Here is an 11,953-nt window from a genome sequence, read left to right as displayed (position 1 = left end):
TTCTTGGCCATGGCGGAGGAAGCAGAAAATGGAACAGTGGGGTGAGGAAATCACAGAATCCTAGAATAGTAGAGTTGGAAGGGGCCTATAAGGCCATCGAGTCCAACCCCCTGCTCAGTGCAGGAATCCACCCTAATCGATGGCACTTTTAGGGTTGGCTGGAAGGTGGTGCACATCCTGGGCTCTAGCGCTGCTCACTGCAAGGGACGTGGAGCATAGGGCGGAGGCCACGGGCTCGTGAATCCTGGGCAGCCAGCCTACTTTTCTGAGAGTGTATTAGCGGGGCCAGGATGTGCCCTTCAGCCTTTGCTGACTTGGGACACACACACACACACACCGCCACACGGGCCCCTTTCAAACTAAGCACCGGAGGCCAACACCCTCCTTTCTCCCACCTTTCTCTTAAAAGTGGCTGTGGCACCCATGATAGAAAAAAAAAAACCCTGAAGAACCGCAATGGCCTCCTCGAACAGAAACGTTTGCACGAGCCGTGAGCAGGCCACCCGCCTGGCAAAGCAGGCAACCTTCCAGCACACACACACACACACACACACACACCCTGGTCCAGGGCTTGCTGCCAGCCCAAGTGCCCAAGGCTCGCTGCCAGCGGCACTGAGAGCCCCCCTTCCCGGAGGCCAGGACTCCTCTTCCTGTTGAATAGGCGAGGCAGAGCTTCAAAGTGGCGGCAGCCGTGTCCTTGGCTTGTGGGAAGGGAGAAGGCGGCTTCCTCTGTGGCCAGGGGTCGTGCCATCAGCATGTGCTTGGGCTGCTGCCACCTGCCCAGGTCCCAGCTCAAGAGAGGATCTCGCTTCTTCACAGGGACGGAGCGCAAGGCAAGGAGAGACGCAGGGTGCAGGCCAGCTGGCCGGCGGGGTGCCAGGACGTGCAGCTACAGAAAAGCCCCCGGAATTCTTGCAAGAAAACCCCAACACTATCCTGGGCTCTCAAAATGTCACTGAGACCAAACAGCTGCTACCAGCTGGGGTGGGGGGGAACCCACTTCTGAATTGGACAGTGTGTGTTGCAGAACTTCAGCCTTTTTAATGCAGGGGGGGGGTATTCATTGTTCATGAGCTTATCCTCATTCCAGGTGTGTGCGTGCGGAATCCAGCTCTCCCGGCAGGCGTTAACTAGAGGTGCTGGCCAGTTCCAGCCTTGTGCGCTCCAGGCACGGCGCAGGCCTCCGGCAAACGCATTGGGGCCTTCGTGGCCAAGGTCCATTTTCTTCATCTGTGCTACACCAACCCTGGCAGTACTTTGACAAGGAAAGGGCTTTACTCCAACATAACTCATGGGCTTTATCAGAGCATCCTCCACTCACCACGCTCAGCCTGCCTAGAGGTGCAGTCATGCCAGGAATTGCTGCGGGAATTGTTGCAGAATGATTGCCCTGGCTTCAGTTCCATTCAGATGTCCTGTGGTCAATTACTCACTAGAAGTCTCAAACCAGGAGCCTTTTCAGCCCGGGGCCACCTTTCTTCGTGGGAAGCCGCCCAGGAGACACACGCAGAGGGTGGGCATGGCCAGGGCCAGCCCCGGCCCTCTCTCTCTGCCCCCCTCCTCCATTGATCCATGCAATCCCCTCCCTCCCTCCCCGTCCCCAGGGGTCACGGGTTCTCCAGCCCTGCTTAAAGTCCTCACGCCGCTTCAAAACGCTCCCTCCGTGAGAACACACCCACCAGCCGAGGTGGTGACACAGGGAAGCCGTCTTTCTACCACTTTGGCTGCTGCCACATTCAGTGCCATTGGCACAAAACACGGGATGATGGGGACGAGGGGCAGGTGGAAAGGGAGAGCCGGCCGGCCGGATGCTCCAGAAAAGTTTGTTTGGAACAAATCACACGAAAGCCATTTCATAGAATCTCCTTTACTGCCCCCTCCTGGCGGAGAGGCCACGGTTCCATACGGCACGTTTTTACAAACACTTCGTGGTATTTACAAATCATGGTTTAGTGTTTTGCCTCCCAAAAAACAAGAGATGAGTCTGGACAGTTTAGTCGGAACACAATCCAAGCAGCCTCTACTGCTCTGAGCGGAAGCAGGCGGAAGGAAGGGAGCCACGTGAGCTCCGGGCACCTGAGAGACGGGGAAGGACGCCCAGCAGCGGGCTGTGCCAGTTCACACAGAACGGGGATACGGGGCTTGCTTGTGTTAATACGTCATGCAAAAGCAAAACAACAACTGAATAATGAGAGAATAAGATAACGACAAATGCCGGGGAGGGATGAGATGGCTGGATTCGAATGGAGCAAAGAAGAGGGCGACATAGAAGGGGCTGGAGGAGAAAGGCCCTGCGAAGCCTTGGGGGCGGGGAGAAGGCTTGTGCTGCGGGGGCGTCTTCTTTGCTTACGCAGGGTGGGAGAGGGAGGGGGAGACGGGAAGGGCCCACTGAGCATGCAGAGCACAAGGCCCCCGTGGAGGCTGCCCTGAGGCCCGGCCCAGCGCCCCCTCGAGGCTGGTGGGGGCCTTCTGCGGTGCTCCAGTGCTGCCTTCAGGCCTCTTATTGCTATTGCTTCGAAACGGAGAGGGAGGCACCTGCACCCCTGAGGCAGGGCCCAGGCAGCGGAGGGCTGGTGCCTACTGAGGGAGGAGAGGTGGGACGCAGGAGCCACGCCTGAGCTGGGGCAGCCAGGCTGCACAGGGGCCCTGCTCCCCCCTCTGGAACATCCGAACGGCTATGCCTGGAGCTGCCTTGGGAATTCGGCCTCCAAGGGACAGAGGACGTGCTAATCGGGTCTGAGCAGGAGACCCCCCCGGCGGCTCCCGCCCCGGCATCATTGGCCCAGCCCAGGCCGCCTGCCACGGCCACTGCTAACTGCTCCAGGGTGGCTGCAAAGGGAGGGGGAGGGTCTGCCTGGGTCCTCAGTGCTGTCCCACTGGCCCCAACAGTGGGGTTCGAACTCCACGACAACTGGGAAGGAAGTTGAAATGGACATCCAGCAACGCTAAAATAAAGTGAAGAAAAAAAAAACACAGGATGGGATGAGACAGAAGAATTGACACATGAAAGGATGCCACCAATTCAAGCCAATGATGCCACAGCCATCCTCAGCCCAGCGGGCTCCTCTGATGCCTGCCTGCCTGCCTGCCTGCCCCTGCCCCTGCCCCACCCAACAGACCCAGGCCCTTGGGACACCTCCTAGCCAGGAGGAAAGGGGACGGAAACTGCAAGCCAAAGGCCAGTGGAGGAGGCCACAACAGGCAGCCACTGAGACCGGTAAAGGTCGGGGAGGGGCCCTTTGCCGTTGGAAAGCGGCTTGCCCTTACCCCCGCCGAAGAGTGTGGCCCTGTCCTTGTTCTGAGCTCCGTGGCAGCAGCGTGGCCACGACCCTCCCCACACTCCCACCAGCCATGTCCCCAGCCCCTCTTTGCAGCACCTGGAGAATCCCACCCCCACGTTACATCCCAGCACCCCCTCCGCAATCAGAAGCAAACGCAAGAAGCTAAAAGCCCAAAGAGGAGCTTGAAAGCCCTGGAGTTGTTACCTTTGTGGGCGACTGCAGGTGAGGGGACGCTGCCTCTCGGCCTCCTCTCGAATCGATCCAAGTCTTGCTCACTTCAGAAAACCAGCTAAGGAGTTCTCCCAGCGACAAGGGGGCGTCTTTGGTGGGACTAGGGGAAAACGTCTGAGAGAAAAAGCACACGTCATTACAAAGGAACACAACCCAGAGGGAAAGTAAAGGCGTAAGAGAGGCCAGGCTCAGGTCGCAGTTGCTTTCCATGAGACGGCATTAGTCTGCAAGCTGCCCTCAGAGGTGGCACCTGATAGAAACACCGTCTGTGAGCCTCCCCTTCCCAAGGAGAGAGGTCCGTGTCCCCTAGACCTCTGGCGCTCTTAGGCCAGGTGCCTGTGAACAGAACACTCCTTGCTGCGACACCAAGAGACGAAGGCCGGTTCTGACATTTGCCTCCATCGCGACACCCGGCAATGCCAGCCTGGCACAGGGCACTTCCCAGATACACATAAAGGGATAGGCAGGCAGAGCTGCGCCACGCACTGCCAGCTAACAGGAGCCCACAGCAGCGCAAAGCTCCCCAGCGAGCTGAGCAAGAAAAGCTGAGCACCATGGGAAGTGCCGGAAGGCATGTGCAAGTCGGAGGAACCGGCCGAGCCAAACACCGTGGGAGTGACAGGCAGGTGGGGGAGCCGTGGCACAAAGTCATGAAGAGAGCAGGCAGGCAGGCAGGTAGGCAGGCAGGCAGGCCCATTCACAAGGCCGCGGCGTCCACGCCAGCAGGGAGGCGGCAGCGCCCCCACGGTGCACTTACGGTCTGAGCACAGCAGCTCCACGCAGCTATGGGGAGGCCGGCCAAGGAGCAGCAGTGGTGGAGCAGAGAGCAGTTTTCCTGGGTCGTCCTGCTGAGAACCAGTGAGAAAAAAGTGGTCCAGGCAACGGCGTGGGGAGCTCGATGGCAGCAGCGAAGGGGGCCCGGGGCGTCCGAGAGCACAGATCCGTCCGAGCATCTTCCTCCCTCGCTGGAGGTGGCGGAGGGCACAGCTGGCATAGGCAGGAGGTCTCGAGGCTTGGCACGGGGGTGTGTGTGTGGAGCTGACAGAGCTCACGGAGAAGAGTCACTAGAGCCGGGCAGGAGGAGGAACGGCTAAAAGGGGGCAGGCAGGGCTCCGCCTGAGCGGTGGCATCGCCCCGTGGCTGCTGGGCTTATTCTACTCTGCAGATGGTGCAAACAAAACAGGCTCCTGGGATGGCTACACCGAGGGGGGGGGGAGTGGATGCGTGCGCTCTCTCGCTCTCTTGCTCTCTCAATATACAAATACTGTCAGAAGAATCATATATATTAATATATTAGTCTAGTTTTTTTGGTTAAACTTTAGGCACTGCTTTGGAAGGAAACTGTGTTTTAAACTTTATAAAATAATAATAATAACAACAACGATAATGATAATGATGATGATAGGGTTAGCCAGCAGCTTTACCACATGCAGAGCAGGATAAATGCAAAGGTTATCTCAGGCGCATGGGGGCGGGGGGCGGGGCGCTTTAGGCCACGGACAGCGGTTCCCCACGCAGTTCAAGGGGCTTCCGGCTCTCCGCCTGTGCAAAAGCCCCACTCGGAGAGGTCAAGGTGCAACCGAGGCTGCCCGCATCCGCGCTGCTGCTTGGACCAGACGTGTATCTGCGGCCATAATTTGAAGAACTGTAGGAGGAGGAAGAGAAGGACATGGAGAAGCCAGATCCTGTTGCATCGAAACTCCCTCGTCTCGAGCTTGGTCTCGAGCCTGTTCGTGAGCCGGACCGAGAGCCGGAGGTGGAGCCAGAGCCGCTGACATTATACGGGCTGTAATAGCCCTTGCTGGATTGCGAGGATGCTTCCAGGAGACGCAGGCCGGTCCCTTCCTCCGTCATACTCCTGTCCATCGCATCCTTGTAGGAGATCTTGAGCTTGGTTTTGGGGCAGGTCAAGTACTTGGAATAGGTGCTGACATCCCGGAGCTTCTGTGCCGTGCGGGCGTCAATCGATCCCTTCTGCAGGGCGTCATCCAGCAAGACCCGGCCTGTCACATCCGGCTCTATCAGCCCGCCGGTCAGGTACTGCACTTCCAGGAAACGCTGACCGGCCTCGTAGTACAGCCAGCCCTTCTTTAAGGCTTGTGCAGCAGACATCTTGGTCTTGGTTCGGGGATCCTCAAAGCCATTGAAAGCCTTCTGTGCCAGGTTGATCCTATCCACCATGATCTTGTCAACCAGGCCCTTGTTCACGGCATCAGCAACCGAGAACTTCTCCCCAGTGCTCGGGTCAATGATGCCACCGGTGCAGGCCTGGGCCTCCAGCAGTCTCTGGCCTGTGATGTTATCTACTAGGTTGCGATGCATGGCCTCCGTAATGGATACCTTTTCTAGGGTGTCTGTGTCCAGGATGCCGGCGACTGGACCAGTCTCTTCGGTGGGATCGCTCCAAGACGTCAGCTGAGCTCGTACGTGGGCTGGACTTACAGGATAGGAAGAGGAGGATCCAACAGAGGAAGACCTGGATCGGAACCCACTCACATTGCCAGACAACATGTCGGCAAACTCTGTAATGGACAAGGTGCCTGAGCGGTACTGGTCCAGGGCAGACTGGTCTATCAGCCCCTTGGCAATAGCATCGTCAATGTCATACTGCCTCCCGGACCTCCGGTCAATGATCATGGACTTGACTACCCCATCTGAGGAGGAGATGGTAATCTCTTCCCATTCACACTCCTGCTCAGAGAGCTCTAAGTAGGTCTGGTGGTCAATGAGGCCTTTGCGGTAAGCTTCATACACAGACATCTCCTTCCCGGTCTCTGGGTCGACGATCACTACCCTGCGCTTGCGGACAGAGGACTTGGAAGAGGTCTTCCTCTCCCGCTTCTTCTCTTTCAACGGCAGGAGACAAAGCCCTGTCTCTGGGTCCGTGATGCACCTCTCCATCAGCTGCAGGTAGGTCAGGTTCTCCTCTGTGTTTGGGTCAAAGAACCCCTTGGTGTCATCGCTGGGATCCAGGAGTATCTCATTCATTTCCTCATCAAACAGGCCTCTCTTGTACGCCGTTTCGACGGGCAGGCGATGGCTCTCCTCTGGGTCGATGATGCCTCCTGTGGCAATCTGAGCTTCCAGCAAGCGAATCCCGTGATCTTTCAAGATCAGGCCTTTCTTCATGGCTTGGAAGAGGGAGATCAGCTTGCCTGAGTAGGGGTCCTTGTAGCCTGTCACTGCCCTCTCCGCTGAAAGCAGCTTGTCCTTGAACTCGGGGCCCACGATGCCCATGCGCACGGCCTCCTCCACAGTCAACTTGAGGCCCTTGATGGGGTCAACGACATACCCCGTGGCCGCCTGGGCTTCCAGCAGCTCAAAGGCCGTGCCAGGGCGAATGATGCCTTTCTTCATGGCCTGGTACACGGACAGCCTCTCCTTGCTGGAGTCCACGTACACCCCGGCGATGCAGCTGGTGCCCTCCAAGAACTTCTGCAAGTGTTTGGTGACTTCCTCAACCGAGGTTAAGCCCTCCTGGAGGCGCTGGGCAGTGGCTTCGTCCATGACCTTGGACCGGACCAATTCCTCCACAGAGATCTGCTTCCTCAGTCCCCTGAAGGTCAGCTTCCGAGTGTCCAAGAGGGGCAGCAGGAGGCAGGCCGTGTTCTCGTCCTTCTTGCATCGCTTGAGGATCTGTGCATAGCTGAGCTTCTCATCCGTCGATGGATCAATGTAGCTGCGGACTTCGCTGGGCTCAGACAGCCGGTCGTACGTCTCCCTGTTGAAGTAGCCACGCTGACAGGCAATATCTAAGGGAAGGTGGAAGCCCAGGTGTGGGTCTATGATGCCTCCAGTGGCCAGCTGGGCATCCAGCAGTCGGAGGGCTTCTTCCGGAGGGATGAGATCCTTCTTCATGGCCTGGAAGAGAGAGATTTTCTGTTCGCTGTAAGGATCACGGTAGCCAGTCACCGCTCTCTCGGCAGACAGGAGTCGGTCATGCATTTCCGGGCCCACAACCCCTTTCCTGACGGCTTCGTCCACCGTCAGCATTTCATTCTTGGTCGGGTCAACAAGGAAGCCAGTGGCAGCCTGGGCTTCCAGCAAGGGCCGGGCCACTTCAGGACTGATCAGCCCCTTTTTCAGGGCCTGGTAGACGCTGAGCTTCTGTTTGCTGGATGGGAGGCAGATGCCAGCAACGCAGCCAGAGCCATAGAGGCACTTCCAAACGGCCTCCACCTCTAGAAGCTCGCGGATGGTCTTGGTGCCCTGTTTCAGCGCATTGTATATCTCCAGGGAGATGATCCTGGCCTCATAGAGGTCGTCAGCAGTGATGCGCCGCCGGACATAATCGTAGGAGGTGAGGTCTTGCTGCCGGATGATCTCGGTTTTCTCTATGATCTCAATGATGATGATGATCATGCGCTCCTTGGTCACGTTGCCCGAGCGGAACTCGTCCATCAGTCTCTTGCGCTGCTCCTCGGGGATGAGGTCGGACTGCATGATCTCCCACAGGGTCATGGAGGAGCCGGCCAAGTCTCCTGCTGGAATGTCAATCTGGGTCTCCTCAAACACCTTCTTGGTCTCTGCCTCTGTGTACACCTGGGTTGTCTCCACCACGGTGGGTCTCTCAGCCTGCTTCAAGGGCAGGAGATAGAGGCCGGTCTCAGGGTCCTCAATACACCTCTCCTTCAGCTGCAGGTAGGTGAGATTCTCCTTGGTATTGGGGTCAAAGAAGCCCTTGGTGTCATCGGTGGGGTCCGAGAGGGTTCGGTTCATCTCTTTGTCAAAGTAGCCACGCTTGTAGGCCACCTCCACGGGCACGCGGTGGCTGTGCACAGGATCAATCAGGCCTCCCGTGGCGATCTGGGCCTCCAGCAGGCGGGTGGCATGCTCCCTGAGGACGAGGCCCTTCTTCATCGCCTCAAAGAGGGAGATGGTGTCCCCAGAGTAAGGGTCTTTGTACCCAGTGACGGCCTTCTCGGCAGAGAGCAGTTTCTCGTGCAGCTCTGGTCCCACAAGGCCGGCCTTCACGGCTTCGTTGACGTACAGCTTCTGGTTCCTCACCGGGTCCACCAGGAACCCGGTGGCCGCCTGAGCCTCCAGGAGGACGGTGGCTGTGCTGGACAGGAGCAGGCCACGCTTCATGGCCTCGTAGAGGTTCAGCTTCTCCTTGGTCTCTTCGACGTACACCCCAGCGATGCAGTCGCTCCCTTGCAGGTACCTCTTCACGGCTCCCACCTCGGAGAGGTCTTTCACGGACTTCTTGCCCTCCGTGAGCTGTTCGTACTGCGCCTTGCTAAGGATCTTGGACGCCAGCAGCTCGCTGGCAGGCACAGGGGCTCGCAGGCCGCTGAAGGCCAGCTTCTCTTGCTTCTTGGTCTCCGTCTCTTCAATGATGGTGATGATGATTTTGATGACCCTCTCGATGGTGACCTTGCCGGATTTGTACTGCCGGATCAGCTCTCGCCTCTGCTCTTCGGTCAAATATTCCGAGTGAATCAGCTCCCACACCGTGACCGTCCTGCCCTTTAAGCTGCCAGCGGTGACTTCTAGGGTCGCTTTGTCAAAGGATTCCTTGGCCTGGCTATCCGAGTAGATCTCCTCCTGCTGAAGCTGGATGGCCTGGTCGGAGAGGGGGAGCAAGTGGAGGCCCGTCTGCTGGTCTACTTGGCATCTCCTCTGCAGCTGAGCATAGGTGAGCCTTTCTTGGGCGTTGGGGTCGTAGTACAGCTTGACATCGTCTGCCGGAAGAGACAAGGCCTTGTTCATCTCCTCGCTGAAGTAGCCCCGCTTGCAGGCCACGTCAAGGGGCAGGCGGTGGCTGTGCACAGGGTCAATGATGCCCCCAGTGGCAAGCTGAGCGTCCAGCAAGCGGATGCCGGCGTCCTTCGGGATGAGGCCCTTTTGCAGGGCTTGGAAGAGGGACACCACCTGCCCTGTGTAGGGATCCCGGTAGCCAGTCACCGCCTTCTCTGCAGACAGCAGCTTCTCGTGCAGCTCCGGCCCCACAATTCCAGCTCTGACGGCTTCATCCACAGGGAGCGTCTCGTTCCTCAATGGGTCCACGATGTAGCCTGACCCGGCCTGGGCCTCCAGCAGGGCCAGGGCAATCTCTGGCTTCAGGAGGTTCTTCTTCAAGGCCTCATCGAGCAACACTTTCTGGCCAGTGGACTCTACCACGACGCCTGCAATGGCGCTGGTGCCTTTCAAGTACCTCTTAATGGGATCCATGCGGGCGACGTCCTTCACTGCCTTCTTCCCCTGGTGCAGCTGGTTGAAGAGGTCCTGGTCCAGGACTTTGCTCTCCAGCAGCTCAGCGGCTGCAACGGGAGCCCGGAGCCCATCAAAGCAGAGCTGGTTCTTCTTCTCGCTCTCCTCCACCACGGTGATGATGACCCGGATGATCTTCTCCACCGTTATCTTCCCTGTCTTGTACTGGCGCAGAAGGTCCCGCCTCTGCTCCTCAGTGAAGTACTCAGAGTTGATTATTTCCCAGATGGTCACGGTCTTGCCCTTAAATTTGCCGAAGGGGGAGGACACGGTGGCTTTCTTGAAGACGTCCCTGGCCTCCTGGTCGGTGTAGACCAGCTCCCTCCCTTTCGCTGCTTTGTCCGCCAGCGGCAGGAGGAAGAGACCAGTCTCGGGGTCCGTCACACACCTCTCCATCAGCTGCAGGTACGTCAGGTTCTCGTGTGTGTTGGGGTCAAAGAAGCCCTTGGTGTCATCGGTGGGGTCAGAGAGGACCTCTTGCATCGCTTCGTCGAAGTAGCCGCGCTTGAAGGCCACCTCCACAGGCAGGCGGTGGCTGTTGACAGGATCGATGACGCCCCCGGTGGCGATCTGGGCCTCCAGGAGCCGAATGCCGTGGTCTTTCACAATGAGGTCTTTGCTCATGGCTTGGAACAGGGAGATCTTTTCCTCGGTGTAGGGGTCTTTATACCCCGTCACCGCCCGCTCAGCAGACAGCAGCTTGTTGTGCAGCTCAGGTCCCACCACGCCCTCTTTCACGGCCTCACTGACGGAGAGGGCCTTGTTTCTCACGGGGTCGATGACGAAGCCAGAGGCAGCCTGGGCCTCCAGCAGGATGAGTGCCGTGCCCGGGCTGAGCAGCTGCTGCTTCATGGCCTGGTAGATGCTCATTTTCTCGTTGGCCGGCTGAATCAGCAGGCCGGCGATGCTGCTGGTGCCTCGCAGGTACCGCCTGACGTCCGCCCGCTGGGAGAGCTCTTGGACGGTCAGCGTGCCTTTGGTCAGCTTCTCCCAGTGCTCCCGGCTCAAGATGCCGGCCTCGGCCAGCTTCCGGGCGGGCACTTTCTGCCGGATGCCGTCAAACGCCAGCTCCGGCTCGCCGTTCTGAGCAATGCCGTCCACGGCGTCTCGGCCGTTGGGCACAGCTTTCGACAGCGGCGCTCGGGCGGAGGGAACGGCCTCCTCCTGAGGAAGGTCGTCGGTTTGGATCATGATTTCCCTGGTCTGCGCCAGGGCGGCCCTCTGCTCCTCCTGCAGCCGGCCCAGCTTCTCCCGGAGCTTCTGGTTTTCCTCGGCGAGAAGCTTCTCCTGCAGTTGCCGCTGCTGCTCCAGCTGCCCCAGCTCCTCCTGCTTCCGGCGGACGCTCGCCTCGGCTTCGGCCTGCTTCTTCTTGGCCTCTTCCAGGACGGCCTTCAGCCGCTGCTTCTCCTGCTCCATCTGCTCCTGCTGGCGCTCCTGCTCCGCCTTCAGGCCTTGCGCCTTCTCCACCTCGTCCTGGAAGAGCTTCTCCAGCTTGGCCTTCTCTTCCTCCACAAACCGCTCCTTCTGCAGGAGGGTGTCCTTCTCCGACAGGAACGTCTGCTGGAGCACCCGGGTCTCCTGGCGCAGCTGCTCCTTCTGCGCCGTCTGCATCTGGAGGAGGAGAACAAAAGGGGCGCCAGTCAGAGGGGGCCCAACGGAGCGGGGGCGGGGGGGAGGCCCAACGGGAGGAGGGGCGGAGCGATTCGGCACAAGGGGGGGATGCGGCAGGTCGCATTGACAGGTTAAGGGGTCATCCTGGCAGGCCGCCACAAAAGGGAAGGCGTGGCTAGGGCGGTACTACGGATTGCACGTGAATAAAATAAGTAGCGGGGACGGGACGGGGCAGAGGGCTTCTGTTTGGCTCAGTCCAAAGGCACCAGATCCCTTGCTGAGGAGTGAGAGGAGCAGCTGCTGGAGTCAGGGGGGGAGGGGCGCAATCTAGGTGGACCCGGTCAAGGTCGATTTCATAGAACCATAGAATAGCGGAGCTGGAAGGGGCCTACAAGGCCATCAAGTCCAACCCCCTGCTCAAGGCAGGAATCCACCCTAAAGCATCCCTGACAGATGCTTGTCCAGCTGCCTCTTGAAGGCCTCTAGTGTGGGAGAGCCCACCACCTCCCTAGGTCACTGGTTCCATTGTCGTATTGCTCTAATAGTCAGGAAGTTTTTCCTGATGTCCAGCCGGAATCTGGCTTCCTTTAACTTGAGCCCGTTCTTCCGTGTCCTGC

At 58.8% G+C, this 11,953-nt stretch overlaps 1 protein-coding gene across 12 annotated transcripts in view; it reads right to left on the bottom strand.

Annotated features, from left to right (window-relative positions):
- Positions 1-1,851: 1,851 nt before the first annotated feature.
- Positions 1,852-11,953, bottom strand: part of PLEC (plectin) — a 94,913-nt gene continuing 84,811 nt past the window's right edge. For all 12 annotated transcript variants that reach the window (XM_063131265.1, XM_063131268.1, XM_063131275.1 and 9 more), the window contains 3 exons: positions 4,270-11,336; positions 3,486-3,626; positions 1,852-2,945 (listed from right to left, as the gene is read on the bottom strand). In XM_063131265.1, coding sequence (XP_062987335.1) covers positions 5,001-11,336 — 6,336 coding nt within the window. In that variant the 3' untranslated portion in view covers positions 1,852-2,945; positions 3,486-3,626; positions 4,270-5,000. The remainder of the gene's footprint in view (positions 2,946-3,485; positions 3,627-4,269; positions 11,337-11,953) is intronic.

The sequence above is a fragment of the Elgaria multicarinata genome, chromosome 7 (genome assembly GCF_023053635.1).
Source record: "Elgaria multicarinata webbii isolate HBS135686 ecotype San Diego chromosome 7, rElgMul1.1.pri, whole genome shotgun sequence".
NCBI classification, from domain to species: domain Eukaryota; kingdom Metazoa; phylum Chordata; class Lepidosauria; order Squamata; family Anguidae; genus Elgaria; species Elgaria multicarinata.
This window is presented reverse-complemented; position numbering and strand designations above follow the sequence as displayed.